This window comes from Artemia sp. Qi Xiang Cuo, chromosome 14 (assembly GCF_049724085.1).
Source record: "Artemia sp. Qi Xiang Cuo chromosome 14, ASM4972408v1, whole genome shotgun sequence".
Taxonomy (NCBI): Eukaryota; Metazoa; Arthropoda; class Branchiopoda; order Anostraca; family Artemiidae; genus Artemia; species Artemia sp. Qi Xiang Cuo.
In genome coordinates, this window is record NC_142807.1 from 33,199,855 (window position 1) to 33,224,621 (window position 24,767).

General features: G+C 35.4%; 1 protein-coding gene across 1 annotated transcript in view; it reads right to left on the reverse strand.

The window, feature by feature from the left end:
* Positions 1-3,034: 3,034 nt before the first annotated feature.
* LOC148944386 (uncharacterized) overlaps positions 3,035-24,767 on the reverse strand; it is an 82,018-nt gene continuing 60,285 nt past the window's right edge. Inside the window, exons 3-5 of the mRNA XM_089100843.1 lie at positions 13,225-13,777; positions 9,946-10,208; positions 3,035-5,257 (exon numbers count right to left, since the gene is read on the reverse strand). Coding sequence (XP_088956969.1) covers positions 5,022-5,257; positions 9,946-10,208; positions 13,225-13,777 — 1,052 coding nt within the window. The 3' untranslated portion in view covers positions 3,035-5,021. The remainder of the gene's footprint in view (positions 5,258-9,945; positions 10,209-13,224; positions 13,778-24,767) is intronic.

Consider the following 24,767-nt stretch of genomic DNA (forward strand, 5'->3'; position numbering starts at 1 on the left):
TGCCAATAAGATCTCCACTTGCACTCGTTTCATAGTTCAGGTATTTCTCCTTGTCAGCGTTCAACACGACAATGATTTTTTCATGTGCACATACTTTCGTCGAATAATTCATCTTCACTTTTTACAGATATGAATTGTGTGTTGATCCTTCCACTGCGTAAAAAATACTGATTTAATGCATGCAATAAACTAGGTAGTGTCGATAATCTACCATATAGTACCAGTGGAAAAGCCGCGTCGTGTCCATGAACAAACACAGAGTACGATTGGTAGAGCCGTAATCATATTTCATGTAATTTTAAGATACTTAAAAAGTTAAAAAAATACCATGTTAAAAAATTTAAGAAAGTATTTACGAATTGGGGAGGGGACTCTTTGAGGTTGGAAAATGGGTTTAGGAATGACATTATGAATGGAACTTGTTCAGAAAAGATATAATAAAGCCATAAAAAAGTATAAAAAAAAATGGAGAGGGGACTCTTTGGGGGGCCCAGGGAGGGTGTTTGGGAGGACCCTTGGGGGGCCGGTTGGCTCTTTGGGAGCTTGGGGGACCTTTGAGGACCAGGGGAGGGCCTTTGGGACCCCGTTGGTCCGTTGGGAGCTCGCGGGGCCGGGGGGGGGCCGGGGGTGGGTCTTGGGAGGTGGGGGGGGGCCGGGGGGGGGGCGGGGGGCTCGGGGGGGGGGGGGGGGCCCGGGGCGGCCGGGGGGCAGGGCCTTGGGGGTCCGGGGTGCCCTTTGGGGATCCGGGTGCCCTTTGAGGACCAGAGGAGGGTCTTTGAGGGTCTGAGGAGGGCGTTTGGGGGGGGGGGGGGCGGGGGGCGCTGGGAGCTGGGGGGACCTTTGAGGACAGGGGGCTTCCTTCGGGGTTGGGGTAGGAGGATTGGGACCCTTTGGGGTTGGGTTAGAGGACCTCACAACACTGTTCAAATGAAACTTGTGTATTATAACGACCACACTCAAAACCTCCTCCAAAATCTCTTCAAAAATCTTCTTTTAAAATGTCTCTATCTGTTTCGCCGAAATAGTTCCATAACCTGTCTAAAACGGTTTCGCCCAAATAATCCCTAAACGCAAATTCAGCGTGTTCCTTTGTTATTGGCATCTCTGTGCTAATGCATTTCAAATTAATATGAAACCTTCTCGCGCGCTAAAACAAGTCATCGCTAAGATGTTTCTTGCCTAATTGTGTCCATGGCCGTGGGTTATTAATATCCTTTGGAGTTCGACCAGTAGAACTGTTCCCGAGGCAAAGACATTAATGATTTTGGATCTATTCCTGGAGAAATGTTTCTAGGCGAAAATTTTTAAAGTCTGACAGATGATGTCATTGATTGATTGATCTGTCGAGAAAGGGAAAATTAATTTGTTGTTTCTAAGGGGAATTATTGATTCACGATAGGTGAATTGAGGTCGACAGCACAGGTGCTACTCGTGACAGGACCACGTGGTTTATGGTTTTCCAAGTGAGAAAGTTCCTTTTTTTCCATTCTCAATGAAAAAAAAAATAAAACAGACATTAATTGCTGTTGACATCCATTAAAGTGAGAAAGTTTCTGTTTTTTCATTCTCACTGACAAAAACCATAAACCACGTGGTTCTCGTGCCAATATATGATGTTAAAAAAAGTTGTAGGTGGCAGCAGGGGTGAGCAGTGGTGCCTTTAGGGTCACTTCTACTTTTATCTAAATAGCCTTATGAAAATTTTAACTCTAGAAATGTGAAAGAGATAAGTGATCGAAAATTCACATTTGGAACCATGAGAGAACTACAAGAAAAAAGTTTGAAACCATCTAGAGTTGGGTCACTCCTTCGAGACCCTGTGAAGTAATTCTGAATACTATAGAATTGTCTGTGCATATTTTTTTTTTCGCCTTTTAGTTGGTTTTTATGTTGGTGTTGGGTGGCTCAAACAAGGAAACTCATAGTGTTTGGAAAATTATTTTTGGTACAAATAGTTTCAAAAAGGGGGGGGGAATCTGTAAACTTTTAGGAATTACAGCAAATATTCAGAATTAATATAGTTATCAAGGAAATGGATTTTTGACAGAATATTATAGTTATCAAGACAGAATTTTTGACAGAATTAATATAGTTATCAAGGAAATGGGATTAGACTAGGAAATGGACTTTTGATAAAGTAATAATCGGAATTTGAATTATGGGTTTCCGGACCCGGAAAGGCCCACTTCCAAAGTTTACAGATATGGGGTTTTTGATTTGTTGATGTGCAATTCAACGGACCTTGGAAGTGATTATATATTGAATTTCTGAAGCGTTCAGTGTTAGTTCCTCTTTTGACTTGAGTTAGTTCCTCTCTTGTTTTAATGCAGTCAAGCTCTTGTATAGTATTTGCTTTGTATAATAAACACATAGTTTATAGTAAAAGAGACTCTTCTACCTCCTTCACGAGAACCCATAACTGAATGATTCGGCTACGTTACCAAAACGCTTATGAAAGGAAACCCTTTATCAGAAGAAAAGTAAGGCTTACACTTCATAAACTAACTGCAGCCGCAAAGAAAACACCAAAGCGTCATTAACTTTATCCAGCCGATTTTTTAGAAGAAATTCCAAGAACTTTATAGCCTTCTTTTAGCTTTTAAAAACCTCGATTTTGATCGTTTCCTTTTCTTACATTAAAGCATCATAAAGCTCTAGCGTAAAGAGCAGGAAGTTGAAGATGAGTCTTTTCTCTTAAGTTCTATTGTCACTCAATACTTTAACTTGAAAACGTTGTACTTCATTTTTATTTAATCTTCATAAAGTACCTGACATTTTTTCACAAAACTAATGCTTAATTAATGCTATCTCACTAAAATCACGGACATGGCATTTTCAATTATGCGATTGGGTTCCAATTCTTAAAATTTTTACAACTAATATGTGCTGCAAAATATGAAAAAACGCAATAGTGACTGTGTCCACAGTTTCCTGTAACTTCTGCATACTTGGCCTGTTGACAGCTATTTAGGTAATTTCCGTCCACCCAGTAAATCTTTCTTCATGGGTACCTATATTATGAAAGTACTTTGTGATAGATAATTTTATTTTCATTCAAAAACATTCACAAATGAGTTATTAACGTCTAACACAAATACAGCAATTGGACGGCCAAAACGGGAATGAAAGAATTGGAAAACCAAATAATGCTTAAACAAAACTCAGTTCTGGAAGTAATGCTAAAATAAAATTCTTCCACTTAAAGTGTAGAAGAAACAGCAAAGCACCATTATGACCTAGCGAGGACCTTAAGTTAAAACCTATATGCATGTCAGAGTACAACATTTAACTGCATTACGTTTGAAAACAACAAAAAAATTGTTCAAATAAATCTTGAAAACTTTGAACGAAAGTATCGATTTACGAAACTTCGATGTCATACGCATCGAAGGTTACGTTTCTGGGCGTAGTTCGTTATAAATTAGACCCTCAAACTGTTTGGAAGTGTTTCATTAGCCAAGAACAAGCAATTAAGATCACAGAATCAGGGGGAGGGGGGAGTAATAAAAGGGAAATCAAATGGAAAAGGTTATATTAGAAATCAAGACAAAAACTGAAATAAATTCTAATGTTTAAATTAATCTTAACTGTTGTAGTAGCAACATTAATCGTTTAACAACTTAATCACTGGACCATCATAATATACAATTTATTAAACAATATAACATACTAGACAGGGTATTTTAGTATATTTACAATAATTTATCCCTAGCAAATCTAGAAAATAATAATAATTTGATAAAGCTACGTAGCATGGTTATACATACATAAAGAAATCACATACAAGTAACATAGTTACAGACAAAGGCGGTTCTAGAGCAAAATCTTTGGGGGGGGGGGGGGGGGAATCTGAGAATGGCACCAATAATCGACCAAATTGACAAGTTTGTTTTTAAAAAAGGGTACAAAAAATGAAAAAAACAAATGATGGCGCCAGAAAAATCTTGTGGGGGACAAGAGGTTTAATCAGCTGTCGGTTTCTAGAAAGCATTCAATTGACAAATTAGAAGACGCAGATTATTTAACAGCAAAATCTAAGTTCATAAACTAAGTGCAGCTGCAAAGAAAACAGCAAACCTTCATTTACTTTATCAAGCCGATTTTGTAGAAGAAATTCCAAGAACTTTATAGCCTTCTTTTAGCTTATTCAAGCTTCAATAATTTTAAATTAGTTTTTGGCTTTTATTTTAGTGCCAAACTTAAAATATCTGTGCCAAATTAGATGTAAAATCCGGATAATGACAGCAACATTAGATTTTATCTTCATAGATGATAGATTTCCTTGAACCTAATTTTCTAAGTTGATTGTTCCTATAAGGACCACATACTTCTTAAATGCTTAAATGGTTCTGTGTGGTTGATCAATTAACTTTTGGAGGGGAAAAAAATTTCTAATCTTATTAAAAAGTCAACATAACAGTGTAAAAGGCTCTTAAACACCCTGGATCCTGAGCACCGACACGTTCAGAATTTCGGAGGAAGGGAGACGATGAAGGGTTCAACAGACACTAACACAGGAAATTATACAGAGGATGGGGATTCACTTCTACGAGTTCCCCTCAAAATCAAGAGATTTTATGATTTTTTCTACAGTGATTGGGACATTTTTTCCAAAATCAAGTCTCAACTCGTGAATAGGGAACAAATTTCTGTATTCATACTTGACTATATTCAATATTAAATGACTGATTTTTCCAAGTAAAGTGCATCATCGGTATTAACATTTTTGGGAGGGTTAGGAGGTGGTCGGATCTAATGGCTGGATTCTAGACACCGATCTGGGCTTAGCGCTATTTCAAGTACTCATTTCAAATTCAAGCTACAGAGGTAGAAGATTCAAAGATAAAAAAAAATGCGTCGTCAAAATTCCACCATATTTCACTGAAAGGGCCAACAACAAAACTTTGTGACATCAAGTTTTCACTTAGCAGGGGATATATAATAATCAATTCCTTTCTATTGCGAGTTAAACTAACTTTGATGGAAAGACACAAAATACAGTAAATACATATTATCATCATTCATCCGTCGAAGTATCGAACTCCAGTTAAAGCAGAAATCATCGTGGAGTCAGCACCCTGCTCATCATTTACGTCCCATCGAAAGTTTCCAAAACGACATTCAGATAGGCTGGTTATCTCCTTATCTTTTTCTTCAAGCATTTCATCATTCCTGTCGTATGTTAAATTCTGTGACAATTGTTGATTTACAGAGAAAAATGGCTCAGATGTAGCGCCATTGTTATAGTAGCCGTAATCTGAAAATAAAGTTAATAATATAAAAAATAGAGTAAAAAGACATTATAAGTAACTGAGGGATTAAAATTAATACTGGAATAGTTTTGTCATTTGACCGTTATCAATATTGTTAAATAATGATGCAACAATCAAGAGTGCAATAATGCAACATGTTTTCAATATTTGAAGCTTTTACTGTATTCGCCACCACGACATAAGAAAAGAAAATTTGCACAGAATTTTAATGCTCGATATATAACGGCCATGCTGGCCTTGCAAGATGAGGGGTTGTCCGAGTCTACTGTTTCGAAGTTTAACTTATTCCATCATCTTTTCCTATATTTCTTTGCCTAATTTATTGTATTCTTTTTCATTTAAATTTGATCTTTATATTTGTCTACTCCACTTTTACTTGTATTTTATAGTGGGCTGTAAATGCATTGTTATTATTGTTTATAGCGCAATCTGCAACACTTGGAAGACATTTGAAATAGTGTCATTTGTATAAATTTATGCTGCATAAGTCTTCCAACTATATATTAATTGAAATTGTTAGCATTTACGATTTTTAATTCTGAATATTCTTATGATTTGGTGTTTTTGTAGCTTAAATTTTAACTTTGTATATATACATTTATATCTTTAGCGCCAGTGTTGTTGTTGGGTTATGGGCTAAATATATAGGCGTTTAAGCTCAATCTGATGGTGCATATAATTTATTTAATATTTAAAAGCCGCCCGAGTGATTGTATGAGGAAATTGTAGTTGTTCTAGCAATGCAAAGCGGAGTCTTCTTTTTCCAAAGACTGTCTGTTACTTATGCTTTCGATTATAACCCAAATATCTTGTGGAGAAGCCTTTTCTCCGCAAAGCAGTTTTTCTGTGAAACTCTTACAAAATATATATATCATTTTTATGGTATATGGTATTGAGCAAGAACTTGCAGCAAGGAGTAACACAGTCTCAAACCCTATCTCCGAAAATTGTCAACTAAAAGCACAAAAAATTAACAAATTGGTAGCTTCCAGCCTCCAAAATCTTCCCCTTTTACCCCTTGAGCTTAATTCTAGATTCACTTTTTTCCAGACCCATGTTATACGGTGTGCTTGGATTCCGTCTTGCAAATGTTCTTGTCAAATCCGTCACTAATCCTTGTGTCCTCTGTAACACAGATGGCAATTTGACAAATGACACAGACTAATAGCGGATTCTGCAAATCTTCTAAGGTCTCAAGGGAAGTGTCTTTTGATTAACTCACCGGGTAAAGAAAAAGAAGTAGAAATCTATGGAACCGTTTTTGAACGACTTTACATTATGGTATATAGTAAAATACTTTTATGGAAAAACCTTGCGATATTTTTCATGTCTGGAAGGCCCAAAAAACGAAAATTTGCAGTTGCAGTTACTATAAATGATGATTCTTTGGAACCAACACCTGAACTAACGTGTCAAAAATGAAAATGAAGAGCCAAGACACAGGCGGTTAGAATATATTCGAAATATCACCCCCAACCAAAAAAATCTTTTTAATAATCCGCCCCCCCAAAATAATTCCTGCATACATACCTGATCTTGCCTATATACCACTAGACCAGCATCAACCTGACCTTTTTTTTAATTCCGTAAAGCGTACGCAAAAATATACCAGTTAAAACTAATTTCAAATAGGCTGAAAAGTTGAAAATTCAGCTTAAGTTGAAAATTCAACTTAAGCTGAAATTTGAAGACTATCAAATAAAATGAAGCATTATCCTAATGTTTTTTATTTTGCTAATGGTCTTTTTTGTGTACACTGGATGACAATTTGCCCTGTTCAGTTCAATCAAAATATTCTATAATCTAAATTATGGCGATTCGATTGCCTAGCATTAAACATCATTGAATAGTTCTGGAAAATTTGTAGACCTCACATAATTTCCTAGCTTAATCGACGAAAAGAATCATGCTTTTCAGCCCACCTTAAGATTTTCGTTAGCTAACTATTAATAAGGCAATAAAAGTCCAATAAATCAGTTCCAGAGTTTGATAATAGGTATCGTATTAAATTAGAAGATCGGTAATTGTTGGGTCGGTACGTGTGAAAAAGGATCTAGTTTAAATTGACAATTTTATTACACCCTGCGGAGAGAAAGCTCCAATTAAGATCAGAGTAGTAACTGGGAAGGGGTATGTAACAAAACAAACGTCCCGAAATAATTAATATAATAAAGAACATATAGAAATAACCGAATTTCAATTAGTAATAGGTGTGAAATATCAATTTTATTCATGTAATATCAAGTCCATGGGGGATCTTTATTGGTCTTCGTATATTCTATTGAAATTTAATGTACCTTTTTGAAATATAAACTATATTCATAAATTTGGCCTATAGTCCACAATTTCTGTAAAAACTGCAGATATTAGAGTCTAACCTCTAAACCTCCTGGTTCCAGGAATTGGCTACCACCTCAAGGTCGTAAGGCGACTTAAGACAAAGATTATTTCAAGCCAAACGGTTTGTATTTGAAAGTTTTTACTTACATATTGAAATATAGCATTTTAACCGTAAGCCCCTTACATCTTTTTCGGACTAAACCAAAATCGTCGGCATAAGAAAAAACAAGACGAGACCGAAGTGTTGTTCCCAGAACAAAATTAAGAGATAAAATGAAAAATCATAGAAAGGAGTTGCTAAATCAACCCATGAAGTAGCTTTCCTGTTTTTAGGACTTGTTAGTTGAGTAACCCATGGTTCTAAAGTAAAATTAATCTCCTAAATGTTTTCAGGACAGCAATTATCTAAATTTAGTGCGAAAAGTGTTTTTTTGTGAAGAGAGACCGACGGCCCCAGCACCGGATCCAGGGAGGGGCGGGGGAGGGGGGGGGGCTTGGCTCTCCTAGCGTAGTCCGAAGTAGTGTAATTTACTTAATTAAATCAAGTTTGCGTTAATTAAACTTGCTCCTAACGCAAGTTTATCGGTTCAACCTCTTTTGCGCCCCCACCCCCTCCCTAAAAAAATACTGGATCCGCCCCTGGACGGCTCCTCTCATATATAGAATAGTTTTGGTTCGTTTATTTAACGTCGCTTTTTACACTCATTTGAGAAAAACTAGCAAAGTTGAAATTAATTTGATAAAAGACACCAAGTGACAAACCCCTAATTTATCAGGGGACAGAACTTACTCAAAAAAGTTCATAAGAGCTTATTCAAAAAGTTCATAAGCTATACTGACGTACTTGTCCAAAAGTTAAGATTCTCTTAACCTTTTATATGCTTTTTCAGGGAACCTATCCAGTAATCATTGCCAAGGCAGGGCAGTAGTACCTTATACATTGGACCATCAGACTAATTTTACCTGACTTCACAAGGAACTCACAAGATAAAGTAGTGAAACAAAATAACGTTTCTACTCGCTAAAAGAAAAACAAAAATAGCCCAAGTTCGGGTTAGAAAGGTGACCACTTTGATGAATGAGAAACATGAACAGGGATTCCATCATAGATGCACGCAAACAAAACTGAGAGGCGTTAAGGTATCTCCCCCAAAAAGATCTAGGGGTTGGAATATCTCTTGTTTCTACTGATATAAATGATATTTACCAGAAATGGTTGCGCGTGTCATGCATCTACCAAAGCCTATTCAACACAATGTCAATATTTTACAATTTTTCACATTGTTTTGTATTACTCATATGTCTTGGGCCAAGCTTGAAGAACCGGGGCCCTCCAAATCAAACTGATACGCACGTGCCTATTAGGGAGTTTTTCAGCCTTTATATCTAAGCTCTAGAGTATAATTGCATTCAAATTTGAAAGACTGGTGAGCCATTGAATTTGGCATGCTATTTACATATTGTTCATCCTTTAGATAATGCTACAAGACATAGGCTACATTTAAACAGACACATTAAATATAGACTTCAACTCTTAACAGTAAGCTTAAACTAATTCTCAAAATAGATTACCTTTTTGCTTGGAGTATAGGCCGTACTAGCAGTAAAAAACTGATTTAGTCATAGTCTTTAACAAATTATTTCCTGAGGTGCCACAATACAGGGATGGCTGATGTTTCGACAAGACCCTTCTCCAAATTGTATTCAGAAAAACGTTCCAAATTGTATTCCAAATTGTAACATCAACTTATGAGTCAATTTATTTGCTTCACACAATTTATCAGTCAAAGAATGACATTTTTCGCAACTGATGTTGCGAAAAATGTGACATGTTACTAGCAAAAAATGCGACGATAGTCAATATAAACTTTGCCTTTCTTAAAAGAATTAAGCCATGGCACTAACAGTTCTATACGCTAAAAGCTAAGGAGACTTTTGGACCCTTGCTCACTCCCTTGAATCTCGGGATATTTTGCCTTTTCGCTATAAGCCTCCATTTAGTGGGCCTACGTTGTGCATTTATTTCTGAATCTCATCCCCCCCCCCACCCCCTTACCACAGAAAAAAAACACGTACATTCTCATGTGTCTGTCAACAGTACGAACTAGCCACAGGGCAGGGACGTGGATATTATTTTGTTTGGGAGGTAATCATAGCTTGCTTCTGGAGCGGTGAAGGGTCCAACTAATATTAGATTCTTATTTAGCTACTTGAGAAAAATTATATATACATTTATGTCTAATTATTCCTATTTAAAAATGATCTGAAACCCCCGTGGCCTCTTCTAGCGAGAGACCTGATTAAATGCTAAGTAATTAAACTATGAGCTCACCGTTGTTTGGGAGACTAGACATAGGGGAGCTGGTTGACACTTCTGTCGTTGGCACCCAAGTCCTCGCAGCTTGTAAATTAGTTGGAAAGGATGTATAAAAAGTAGGCACGAAACGTGTTTCCGTTGGTGTATACCCTTGGTAGTTGTAATTTTGAAAGGAACAGTCGCTATAGCTATTACTCCATGCATTTGTAGTTCTGGAGTTGAATGCATTCCGATCCCATTGGCAAAACACCGGTGATTCCGTTGATAGTCGGCCTGTCCTAAAATAAAAAATAGTACGTGTTAATATTTATTTTGCAGTATACGTAAACCTCGATGTAGGTTTCGGTACAAAATCCGAATCTGACTTTATAAGTGCTGCTATACCGAGACGTATACACGGCTTCGATCCCCCTACCATCGAAATCCTAATTTTTTTCCGAATTTTTGCAAACATTATATTTAAATTACAAAGTGAAATTATTATTATCATTACTGCCTCCATCTACCCCTGAAAGAATTCTACATGCGTTCCTGTTTAACAAGCAAGGCTTAAGCGTATTTTAGGATTTTTGGAATTTTTTTCATGTAACTCACCAGACAAGTGCGTAGGATGGTTTCTAACCCTCTTGCACCTTCGATTTTTCAAATAATTTCTAATGTTCTTCATAGACTTCACTAGGATTTCTAGGATTGATGGGAATGACACCTTTATTTGGAAAATTATTTAAAATTTTTCTAACATTATTTTAAAACTATTTTCATGTGAAAAAATGTTTTACCTTTACCTGCTAACATAGTAACAGGCAAAGAAAAACTAAGCTAATTCAAATTTCGAAACGAACAGAGTAGATGCTATACACAGGATGTCGAAGCTAGATCGCAAAAGTTTCATGGCTATTTTCTTAGTTTTAGAGTTTTCCAAATGCTACTTTCTTACTTGAGGAATCAGAAAAGAAATACCAAATTGTAAATAAATCGATGGAGTCGAGAAAGATTTTAAAAAGCAGTCATTACACACATGACATGATTTTTAGGTCAACGAATGTCTTCTAAGTGAAACCAATTCACAAAAACCTGTGACACTTAGCTTTTAGTGGCAGCGCCTAGCCTTGAAAAATGTATATCCCAAGAACAACAACATAAAGAAACAAAACAGATCTAATAAACGGAATTTGATTACACACTGTTTAAACAAGTTTTGACTACTTCCAATTCAATTAAAGAATTAAAATAAAAAGAACAATGTATTTTCACAATGATTTTTCTAACAAACAGACCGAACTCCACTCTTGCAATTTTGTAGAGTATGGGATTCAGGAATGAATGATTTCGCAATTTTTTTCAGTTAACTGTTATTTTGCATTCATATATTATTATCATTATCCATTATTTTATTATTTGTCACTTATTTTTATTTATTACCAAAACTTATTTTCCAAGAAAAATCTTATCAAATTATTTTTTCTTCAAATTAGTCAGTTTTGCATGCTATTAACACGAATTTAAAGCTGATAATACAATTTCCTAGCAAGAAACCTTCTATACATATTTTAAAGATATATTGACCATGCAGTCAGTAACTAATTAATGTGATTTGAGAGGGGGTAGGAGGAACCGTCTATTATTGACACAAAGAACATCTTTCAACAAAAAGTTCAGACTGGTGACAGATTTTGAAGGGTAGGGAGGGGGCTGCGATTTTCTATGAGCTATGTTTAAATTTAGGAAAGTTGTCAGCTTATCTTATTTGGACTACTCTTTTGACTGTAAATATAAATCTCTCAACCCACACATTTTTCTTCATGAACAAGTGACAATTTCGACTGCTTTTTATGCCAGAATTACAGAGTAATAACGTAAATATTCGATATTTCTCTATTTTGTGTCATTTTGGAACAAAATAAAGTGGAATTTTAGACTCTTGTGTTTTAACAGACTGTAGAAAACAAATTAAATTCTTGTGCAATTTTACTCTGTGAAGTAGTCTTAGAACCCTATGGTTTTTTAAGTACAAGTTTACAAAGCGATGACTACATAAAGAACGAATTTATTATGAGCAACACCAAATGTAATTAGAAAAAGAGCAATTAACTAAAATATGAGGAGTTTAACCCATTTGGCAAAAACCACTTTAAGCTGAATTTGGCTTTGAAACAATAAACTGTTGAAATGACTGCCGACCACTGCACAGTCACGGTTATGAAAATTTAAATAATAGTTAACAACCGCTATTAGAAGTTTTTTTTCGACTTTTCGACAGAATCTGAAAATGTGGAGGAGGGCATAAAATATAGGATCGTCGTAGGTGGCTTTACTCACCATAAAGCGTCTTAACGGTAACCGAATATTGAAGAGAATCAGAAAAAGGATCAGTTAAATCATTTTATAAATGTCTTGTAGGCGTGTTCCGTAACTGTCACTTTTTTTGTATGTTTTAGGCGAGTAATTGTTTTGCTACACCAGCTAGTAGGTCATTTCCAAATTTAATTCTTTGAAATTGCAAGTCAATGATATTTGGTCTAATTTATAACGGAAGATGCAACATAGAGTAAAAGAATACGAAAATGCCTTTCGGTAACAGTGGAGTTTCTGTTGCTTTGAACTAAATACTATAATCTTTGAATTTTTCCTATATTATATTCAGAAGTTTTTTGGATCCCAGACCCCTCTCCCCTTAATTGCTAGACATATCCATACACTATATACAAAATTTGCAAAAATTGCGGCAGTATGGCCTATGAAACTGGGAAGCTCTAAAATTAGCTTTTTAACAGTTCTATGCCAATGGACGATCTAAGAATTTTCGATGTATAGCCTTTCGATACTGTTTGAACCCCAAACTGATGTTCTTTTACACAGAATAACTTAATTCGACACTTTCTCAAGTTCGATCTATTTTTCTCTTAAAATCAACACGAGAACTAAAATGTCAGTCAAAAAGAGCTTCTTCTGAAATCCTACCACCACCGGTTGAATGTGATTAACCCCGTAATAAAAAGAACAAAACAACAACAGCAACTCATCTGTGACTCATCTCGAGTGCAACTGAACAAAAGCAGTTTGTAATCTCCATTTTGAAGAAAAATCTCACTTTTGGGTTTGTTTCTGTTTTTTGTTCTAAAATTCCGCACATCTTCATTTGCTTAAAACTTATTACATATAACCTCAAAATGAACGAATTTCACATGTTTGAAATAAGATTAAGAAGCATTGTTTTCTAGACTTGCGATCTTAATTGACAATGGATCTTCACTTGCCGTAATTAGAGTGAACAATTTGACTGAAAATTGTTACCTGTTTTGGTCCATTTCAGAATGTTCAATGGGTTCGGTCTTGGGGGATATTTGCGGTGTAGGAGGAGAGTTCAAGTCTTCATCTTCTCTTTCAAACGTTCTTTCGCATGCTATATCAGCTCCTTTCATTGGAACTGCCGAAGATACTTCATACCCTCCATTTCCAGGTTCAGGACTGCAATTTGGTGTTGTTTCCGGTGTATTGGCCTCAGTTTTAGGCCCTTGGTAAATATGAAAGTTCACAAAAAAATTCTGTTGGCTGTTTATGTTTTGATTGTAATTAAAGGTGTTGTTACTAGTTTCTTTATAGGTGCCATTCCCGCCATAGTTGAAGTCATCATCCGTTTGTGCTTGTTTTTGCGCTTTCTCTTCTGTTTTTTTCCTTTTCTGCTGTTGCTGAACGGTTACAGCAATGCCTCGTTTAGCAGAGGGCTTTTTTCGCCTAGGTCTGTACTTATAGTTTGGGTACTTCTGCAAATGTGTTATTCTCAAATGTTCAGCTTCTTCCACAAAAGGACGGCGATCTTGAGGTGCCAAGCTTTTCCATTTTGCACCTGAAAAGTTGCAAAGCACCGTTAATATAAAAACTAAAACTAAAAAGTAAATACAAAATTGGGATTTCTCTTTTTTTTTTTTTTTAATTGCGTGGTATCAAAATAAGGCCAAAGTAGATATAACAAGGGAAAATAAAATAAAACATAAATTAAGACAAATAAAGTGAAGTTTGTTCATTTACGAGTTATAAACTTCCTTAAGACCATTAGGGTATATAAAAAAAACAGTAGTTTTGCTGAAAAGTGTCGTAACCCAGACATTTTCTCCTTCCTTTCGGATGATTAAATAAAAAAACAAGTTTTTTGAACTGAAAGTAAGGAGCGACATTAAAACTTAAAACGAACAGAAATTATTCCGTATACGAAAGGGGTTGTCCCCTTCTTAACGCCTCGCTCTTTACGCTAAAGTTTTTTATTGTTTTAAAAAATAAAGCTGTGTGACAGAGGCAAACTTTAGCGTAACGAGCGAGGCATTGAGGAGGGGACAGTCCATTTTTTATACGGAATAATTTCTGCTCGTTTTATGTTTTAATGACGCTACTTACTTTCAGTTAAAAAAGAACATGTTTTTTTTATTTAATTTCTGAACGTTTTTTAATTAATGCAACTTTGATTTTGGCTCACCGTAAATGAATAATTAGAGTAAAATTTGTATATTAATTTTACTTGTTTTGGCTAAATGGCTTTCTCGAAATTTTGTTCTGACGTAACTTACGAATTAACTTACTTAATTAACTTCTATATTTGTATGTTTTATTACGTATATTAGGGAGTTTAACCCTAGTCAATGCCTCACTCTTTACGCTAGAGTTCGAATTTTGTTCGAATAACAAACCCCTGAATCACAAAGGCCGGTTAATTAGAATAGATAGCTATTTTGAAAGTACTGAAAAAAACTTGTAAACGGCGAGGTATTGACTAGGGGGCGAATCCCCCCATATACGTGACAATTTCTGTTTGTTTGAAGTTTTAATGTTGCTTCTGACTTTCAGTTGAAAAAACTTGTTTTTTTATTTAATTTCTGATCGTTTTTTAAATAATGCTTTGAAATCCGGCGCCCCTTCATAGAAATGTCCCTTCCCCCAACGAAACATCTCCCTTGGAAAGATCCTCCACCGTAACCCCCGCCCCCTCCCCACCCGAAAAAATCCCTCCTGATAAGTCTATATACTTTCCATTAACCAGTACTATATGTAAACAATGGGCAAAGTTCATAACTTGCAGCCCTTCCCCCGGGAACTTTGGGGGATTAAGTCATCCTCAAAGACATAGTTATAAGGTTTTCGACTATGCTGAACAAAATGGCTATCTCAAAATTATAATTGGATGACTTCGGGAAAAAATGAGCGTAGGAGGGGGCCAAGTTGCCCTCCAATTTTTTGGTCACTTAAAAAGGGCATTAGAACTTTTAATTTCCGTTCAGATGAGCCCTCTCACGATATTCTAGGACTACTGGATCGATACGATCACCCCTGGGGAAATAAAAAAAAAAAAAAAAAAAAAAAAAAAACACGCATCCGTCATCTTTATTATGACAAAAAATAAAAAATTCCACATTTTTGCAGATAGGAGCTTGAAACTTCTATACTAGGGTTCTCTAATACGCTGAATCTGATGGTGTGATTTTCATTAAAGTTCAATGACTTTTAGGGGTTGTTTCCCCTTTTTTTCGAAAATAAAGCAAATTTTCTCAGGCGCATAGCTTTTGATTGGTAATCACACCATCAACTTATATATTTGCAATCAGCATGAAATTCTGATTCTATTGATGTATCTATTGGTATCAGTTTCGGTTTTTAGAGTTTTGGTTACTATTGAGCCGGGTCGCTCCACGAACTATTTGAAACATTTTAAATGAGACATGTCTTATCGGTAAACTATTTCTTATTTGTAACTTTGACGTTGATTGAAGTTCGACATTCGGAATAAGCCGAGAATTGTAGTTGTTTCCCTGATTAATAAAAAAAAAACAATATTTGATACAAATTCATAATCACAACTTCCGTAAAGGAAACTGTGTCTATCAAATCTTGTCAAGACCTAAAGGAACTATAACAAAGTAGGAGCCATTTTTTTTTATTTTTAGATAATATAAAAAGTTTTGCAAACATTAAACTAAAAACGACAATAAATGTCGAAACAAAATTAGGGCACTATCACCCAGCAAACCTCCCAAAGGGTTAGCGTGCTGTCATTTCCACTTCATTGAAATTCAAATATTGCTTAGTTTGAAAGTTCTGTTTAAAGGAAGTAAATTTTGGCGAAAATTATTTGCTTATTGCACTATTAACACTAATTTCATTGTTATAAATATACTTAGATCGAAAACATTTTTTTCTTTGAGGCTTGAACAGTATTTGGTGATTTCTTCCTTTTTCTTAACCAGGGAAATTGTGACAAAGAAAAGAAAGCATGTTGAATATATATATATATATATATATATTTTAGACAAAGCCCAAATCCTACTTCTAGCCTTTTTGAAGATTCGAGGGGAGGGGGAGGGGGGTATGCAAAATCTGAACTTTTTGGGGATACTTCCTGTTCATTGTTTATTATGAATTCTGTCCGTCTAGGTTTGACATATTCTAAAAACTAATTGCTGCTCATTTTACGCTTGGAATTTAAGATTTGCGTAAAATAATTTGGTTTTATTATTGTAATTTACATTCAAAAAAGCTGTTGCAGGAGAAGTATTGACCAGAATAGTAGTGGAAGGAGCAGTCATTATGTGAAATTTCGGGTTGGAAGTAGTCGATGTAGCAAATATTGCAGTAAAACTGTCATAGTTGAAGGGGTTCGGGTGGGAATAGTCACAGTAAAAGTTGTCCAAGTAATAGTAGGACTGAATGATTTCGACAAAGCAAACATACTATGTTGTAGGGTGAATGCCTTCTGCAGTATATAGCTAAATTTCCCCTGGATTTCAAATTATAGTTGTATTTATCATTGACTTTAAATTAATTGACCTAATCAATATTCCGAGGTTCTTGTAGCCTTCTAGGACAATTTGCTAAGTAATCCGTAGACTACAAGAAATCAACAGAGGTGCAATATGTCCCTACGTGCGAAATTGGGGATTGGGGATGCTCAAGAGGCTTTATATGGTCATATCTGATATCAAAGTAAACGTTTTAGAGTTGTAGCAAACGCAAAATTGGGTTCTGGAAATGGCCTTAAAGTTTTGAGAATGGCAACAGGAATTATTTTTGACACAGTCTGCAATAAATAGCGGGAATTTAAAAAGTTATTTAGCAAGAAAGAATTGGTTTGTCAAAGTCAGAATTTAGCAGCATCTTGAAAAACTTCTCATAAAATAGGCTGCAAAACTTCCATTGTGGCGATTCAGATTGAAAAAAAAAGATAACAAAGAAGGTTTTTCTCAAATGGGTGTAAAGTGTGACATTAAACTTTAAAGGAATAGAGATTATCCTACACATTGGAGGGGGGAGGAGGGGGAAATTTAAATCTGCAACAAAAAGAGATTTTGCGGTTTACCCAAACACAGTTTTAATTCATTTCTGAAGGAAGCCTGATAGCATTTTTTAGTCTCCTCTATGTACCACTGAGTTTAGCTATGTTTATCCTTTTTTAAAGCAGAGCTAGTATAAGATACACTTACTTCTTTGCCAAAACTGAAATACCGTGAAGTATTTGCAGGTGGCTCGACATAAGTGCATGCAAGCACTTTTGGAAAAGCAGCAATTTATCTATTTAAAAAGAAAGAAATAAAAAAGCTTCGATTAATATTGATCACCTGTCCGAATTTCAAAGTTCCTTTTTCTCACTGAGCCGCATACTTCTGTAATACTTTTATTCCAGTTTTCTTTATCTGTTGCGGCAAGTATGACAAGGCGGTGAAAGAACCGAAAAGCAATCCAATTTCCAATGAGACATGTCCAACTAATTTATTAACGTCTAAATTTTGGACACAGAGAATTTATCTTAATTTTCTTGACTTGATCGATTACTTTATGGTATCCTCTCCTCAATAAACTTCCGTCTTTTTTTTACTTACGTTGAACAAAATGAATCAGGGTTCTAAATACGTATAACTTGGTAATAAAATAGCCGAATGTTTCCTTTCATGTTCTTGATTATATTAAAATGTATTTTGCCGCATTAGCGCATGCAACCAAGTAAAAATTGACTAGAAACTATTTTTAAGTGACCAAAAATATTGTAGGGCAAATAGCCCCCCTCCCTACAGGCCCCCTCCCCCAACTAGTCCTATAAAAAATTTGAGATAGCCATTTTGTTTAACATGGTTCAAAGGTCCAATATATATGGTTTTGATGATGATATGGCCCTCCATAGTCCCCGGGGAAGGGCCTGTATGTGGAATCGGGCGTATCGATATCGCGCATATCGGTATCGTACGTATTGGTATCGCATGTATCGTATCGCGAATATTGGTATCCGCTGTTGTTGTTTTTTTCAGTCATTTTCTAGGCTTATTTTTTTAAAGCATGTCCCGGCAAGGTATCATGGTTGCAGCGATAGCTGCAACCTAGTAAAGAGCGAACCACAGCCCATAGTAACCAAAAGTTAAAAAACGTTTGAAAAAAAAACTGCGTAGTGAAAAAAATTCCCATCTGACACAGACTCAGGAACGCTAACTATTATTTCGGTTCGTCTTAAAAGTAAATGTTTATTGCGAAAAGAAATTTATGTTGATTTCGAAAAAAAATCCTCACACCCCTCAAAAATGGCGTCATATAAAATGAAAAGTGTACCATTGGAATCAACATGGTCAAAACCTTGTACAGGGAAGTTACAGTCCCCCTCTCTTAAAAAAAAGGAAAATAAATTTTTTACATCGGCAGCACTTATCTGTCTCCCGTTTTTTTTTTTTCTTTTTTTTTTCAACGGGTCTAGAGGGCTATCAGAACATTATAGAGAGATTGTTAACGGCTCATTCAAAAGCTATTTCTCATATCTACGTCATTTTTATAAATTTTGTCATCTGCAAGTGCCATATGGCACTAAAATGGCGCTTGTTGTGCTATTGCTCAAAGGGTGGCACTGTGGCACTAACAGATTACCCAAACATCGCTGGCAGATCTTTTGTAATTCATATAAAAGATACTACTTATATTTACACCTTTCATATAAATTCCACCATCATCAAGTTCAAATGGCACTAAAAACGGCACTTTTTGTGTCGTGTCTCAAGTGGAAAAGTTGCACTGTAAAAAAAAAAAAAAAATCTAATTTCCAACAAAATGTTTTGCTCGAATTTAAACAAGTCAAAAAAATCCAATTTTTCTGTTGGAATTGTGACTTGCTTATTTAATTAAAACAAGTCACAAAAAATCCAATTTTTCAGTTGGATATGTGACTTGCTTATTGAAATCCAGCAAATTAATTAAATTATTAAGATTTATGTACTTTTCAGTAGAAAAAAACTTGTTTCATTTAAAAAAGTTGGGGAAAGACCCGAAAGCACACTTTGCGGGAATGTGCTATCAAGTCAAATTTATAAAAAGCGATTAAGCTTAAATATAAGCTTTTAAATGAGCCCTTAAACAGCTTTCGTTTGTTGCAGAAGCCTTATAGTTTCTGCTTGTCAGTAGCTGATTTATAAAGCCCTGTCTTCATTATGGCTTTTTCAGGTGAAGTCGACCGAGTAAAAACAGCTTTTTGCTTATCGAAAAACAAACGTCCCTGAAAAACATGTATTGTTTTGTTAAGTATGGATAATGAACTTTGTGTTATAGACTAAAATTTTTTTGTAGATATCAAGGTTGTTTGTAGTATTTTCTAGAGGTGTCTTATCTCCCCTAGATCGGTGATAATTAGAAATTATATTAAAAATAAGTTTTCAACTGAAACTAAGAAGTGATATTAAAACTTAAAACGAGCAGACATTATTCCGTATAAATAAAGAAGATCATGACAGCGTTGTTTCTACATTAAATTTTAATCAAAAACGAACAACGATTAATTTAAAAAAAACAAAGTTTTCCGAGGGAAGTAAAGAGCGAAGTTGAAACTTAAAACGGACAAAAATTATTACTTCACAGCCTATTTAACATAGAAATATAACTAGTACAAATAAACCAACTAATTATGTTTCTCTATGCTTTTATGATTATACAAAACTAGCGCTTTACTGAAAACACAAAATAATATAGGAGTTTTGGTACAGTAAGTGCAAACCAATTAAGGACACCTTTTATAGAAAAAAATATTATCAATCCCTTTTAGGATCAATCCCTTTTAAGATAAAGCAACAATCCATTTTAGAATTTTCTTTATTTTTTTTACGTTTAATTTTGTATCACTTCTGCACAATGGCTAAGTTCAATGACTGGCTCTCGTTTTGGTTCTTAAAAGGACATGTCATGATTAGTTTGTACACAAGTTGAAATTAAGGCCATCTTGATAGTATTCGAACTACAGACTAGCTTTAGAATTTGTATCATAGCTGGAAATTCACTCTTGTATAGAGATAAATAATCGGATTTCCAGAGTTCATATTATATCTTATTTTATCTTCACTTCAGGTGATACAAAAGCCTATTTCTTATAGTTTAAGACTTTATACTACCCACAATTGGAATAATAGCTGGTAAGAGCAAAATACTGCTGTATATATCAGTTCAATGTTACAGTACGCTGTTCAATGACTTCGCGGCCATTAAAAAATATGGAGTTTTACGCTTATGTTTTTAAGATAATTAAAACTGTATACTGAAAGTTACTAATGTCACAACTGGTGTAAGACTATGAAAAAGCTTTATATATTCGTTTAGTGTTGTCAGTCTACATACTCAATTTTGACTCTTAAATCAATAATCCTGTTTTTTGTACTTGACTTTTGTGTGTTCAGTAAAGCGCTTAGTTTTGTATAATCATAAAAGCATAGGGAAACATAATTAGTTGGTTTATTTGTACTAGTTATATTAATATATATTAAATAGGCTGTGAAGTAATAATTTTTGTCCGTTTCAAGTTTCAACTTCGCTCATTGCTTCTCTCGGTAAAACTTTTTTTTTTAATTAATATTCAAAAGAGAGCCAAGCACTGCAATGCTATTTGAAAAGCTCCAATTTCGGATTTCAAGTTCAGATATTTTATCCTTTGATTTATCGAAATGATATTAAAATTACAATAAATAGTAAGTTAAACTTAGAGCGAACAGAATATACTGCACATATGAGCACGGTTTACGCCTGCTATGTCTTGCACAGATCAGAAAATCCTTTGCGCTTTACTGAAAACAGTCATTTTTTTCAAGCTGTGAGTTTTCATTTTGTCATGACACCAAAAAAGAAGAAAAAAAAATAATCATCATATTAATCAAGGCTACTGAAAAGATCTTATGAAATGCAGTTTGACTGTTTCATATATACATATATATATATATATATATATATATATATATATATATATATATATATATATATATATATATATATATATATATATATATATATATATATATATATATATATATATATATATATATATATATATATATATATATATATATATATATTGATATTCTTTTCCGAAAGTATCAGCAATTGTGTATTTATTAGCTCTGTAAAACAGAAAACGTTGAAAAGTTTATTTTGTTTTCAGCAAAGTGCAAAAAGTGCAAATGATGTTCCGGTCTTTACAAGGTATAAGCCCTGTTCCTATGGATGGTTGTTTCTGTTTGTTTTTACATATCTACTCATAGTTATGTATGTTCGTTTTACAGCTGAATTACTATTTGGCTTTATTTCCACTCTCTTAGGTATAATGTAGCTCTTTACTTTTATTCGGATAACTTCCTTGGTGGAAAAATCTTTTTAAAATTAATTTGTGTTCGTTTTTAGTTGATGCAGTTTTTTTATTGGATTATAAAAGTCATATTCGTAAGCTTTTTTCAGTTTTCCTCCTTAAGAATCAAAATTTCGGTATACTATTTGTAGATTGGACATAATTTTGCAACAGGTTTTGATAATAACTGCACTATAGAATTTTGGATAGACGGGTTAGTGGAGTATTATTCAAATTAATGGATTGAATATCTACATAATCTTTGAGCTTCTATAGAGTTGAAGCCATTCTGGCCGCTATCATTTTACAACCCTGAGTACAGACAAATGTCAATCGACCACCCCCCTCAACAAGCCCTAAAAACTTCGACTTAACTTCCTTGGTCGTTCTTGAGATATCGCAGATAAACCCTTTTGACAACCTTGAATGCACCTAGTATCTTTTGATTTGGTTCATCATCCGCAATATGTCCTGAAAGTCTTGACTTAGCCCTCCCTGAGATATTGTAGATACGTCCTTTTAACTATCTAGATTCATGTAGTGTCTTTTGATTCAGCTCATTATCCCCCTTAATAATGCCACGGAAGTTTCAACTTAATACCCTTAGATATTCCTGAGATATTGCAGATACGGTCTTCTAATAAGCTGGATACCCACTTTGATTTAGTTCAACATTCGCCACAACATGCCTTGGAATTTTCAACCTAACAAACTTAGCCGTTCCTTAGATATCGCTGATACGCCTTAAGACAACATTGGATCCACGTTGTAGTTTGATTTAATTCCACAACAACATGCCCTCTTCAAAAGTAATACCCTCAACTGTTCCTGGAATGTTGCACAGAAGCCTTTTTGAAAATCTAGATAACCATAGTCTCTAGTGATTTAGTTGTACATCCCCTTTAACTTTCCCTGAGACTTCCAGCTTAATACCCTACTGTTTTACTGAGGAACTGCATATATGTCATTTTGACAACCTGGATGCACTTACAGTCTTTTCATTTTGTTCACTAGCTGTAGTAGGTGCAGTAGTAGCAGCCCCAGTCGCTGTAACAGCAGAAGAAGCAGTTGTAGTCACAGTCACGGCTGCAATCGCCGTAGTAATAGTAGTATTTGCAGTGCCAAGTAGTCGCAAGCACAGACATAAGTGATTGCAACGGCAAGCATTCACAGTCAAAAGTAGTCAAAGACTTGAGTAGTTGTTGTCGTGAGTAGTCGCAAGCCCACAATCGCAAGGAGTCGCATTAAAAGGAGTTGCAGTCACAAGTAGTTGTAGTCGCAGTCATAAGTAGTCGGAGTTAAGAGTAGTCACTTCCGAAGTTGCGAATAGTCCTAGTTGCAATTGTGAGCAGTTGTGGTTGCAAATTGTCGCAGTCACAAGTAGTTGCAATCACAACTGTATCTAGACGCCGTTGCATTCGCAATTGGTCATGGTCGTGCTCGCAAGCAGTCACAATCGCAAGGAATCGCAGTCACAAGTAGCCTAGCACCAGCCACAAGTAGTCATAGTCGCAAGTGGTAGCAACCATAAGTAGTCACAATTGCAAGCAGTTGCAGATGCAAGTTGTGACAGTCGCGAGTACTCGCAGTCATATGTAGGTTCAGTCACAGTTGCAGCCATAAGTAGCCGTTGTCGTAGTTGGAAGTAGTTGTGGTTGCAGTAGTTGTAGTAGCAGTGGTGGTACTACTAATAGTAGTTGCCTAGTAGTATTAGTAGTATTATGAGCGTTAGTAGTATACAGAGTGCCTTTTAATTAGTTCGACATCCCCTCAACATGCCCTGAGAGTTTCTACTCTAAGCTGTTCCTGAGATATTGCTGATATACCCTTTTGACAATCTGCTTGCAAGTAATGTGTTTTGATTTAGTTCAACATCCACCTTAAAATTCCCTGAAAGTTTCACCCTTGTAACCTCAGCAGTAGTAGTAGAAGATAGTAATAATAGTAATAGTGGCAGTAGTAGTAGCATGCGCGAACTACCTTTTGATTAGTGTGTCATCTCCCTTAAAATGTCTTGAAAGCAGGGCCGTATCCAGGATTTTTCCAGGGGGGGGGGGTTACAAAAAAACACTAAAAAACACATAAAAATTTGTTTTTGTTATGTTTTTACGATTCGGAAAAACATTTCGGGGGGGGGGGGGGTCAAACCCCCAAACCTCCTCCCCATGATACAGCCTTGCTTCAAAGTTACAGCTTATTACCCTAAACCGTTCCAGAGATATTATTGATTCACCCTTATGATACCCTGGATGCATATAGTGCGCTATGATTTGGTCAATCATCCTATTAAACTTCCTTGAAAGTTTCACCTTAATATCCTTAGCCATAGTAGTAGTAGCAGTAGTAATAGTACTATGCATGTAGGGCCCTTTGGTTAATCCAACATTTCCATCAATGTACCCAGAAAGCTTTACTTCATACCCTAAGCCGTTTCTGAGATATTGCTAGCACGCCTTTTTGACAAACTGTATGTATATGGAGTGTTTTGATTTGGCTCAACACATCCCTCAACATTCCATAAAAGTTTGAACCTTATAACTTTAGCCTTAATAGCAGAAGGTGCGGTAGTAGTAGTAGTAGTGATAATATTAGTAGTGCTATACAAATAGTGCTTTTTGGTTAGTTGTACATCCCCCTCAACATACCCTGAAAAATTCAACTCAATACTCTAAGCTGTTCCTGAGATGTTGCTGATACGCTCTTTTGACAACCTACATAAATATAGTGTGTTTCGATTTAGTTCAAAATCCTCCACAACATTCCATGAAAGTTTCATCTAGTACGCTTAGCCTTAGTAGTTGTAGTAGCAGTAGTAGAAGTAATAGTAGTGGTAGTAGTTTTAGTGGTAGTAGTAACAGCATTAGTAGTAGTAGTAGGTTGCAGAAAGTACCTCTTTGTTAGTTCAACATACCACTAAACATGCACCGAAAGTTTCAACTTAGTACTGTATGGCGTACCAGAGATGTTGCTGATACGCCCTTTCGGCAGCTTTGTGCACATAGTCCGTTTTGATTTAGTTGAACATCCCCCCAACATTCCCTGAAAGTTGATCTGAATATCCTTAGCGTTAGTAGTAGTAGTAGCAATAGTGCCATTAGTGGTAGCATTAGTAATAATAGTAGCATTAGAATAGAAATATTGGTTTTTGGTTAGTTCAACATCCCACTCAAAATGCCCTAAACCCTGAACGTTTCAGCTTAATAGCCTAAGCCGTTTCTGA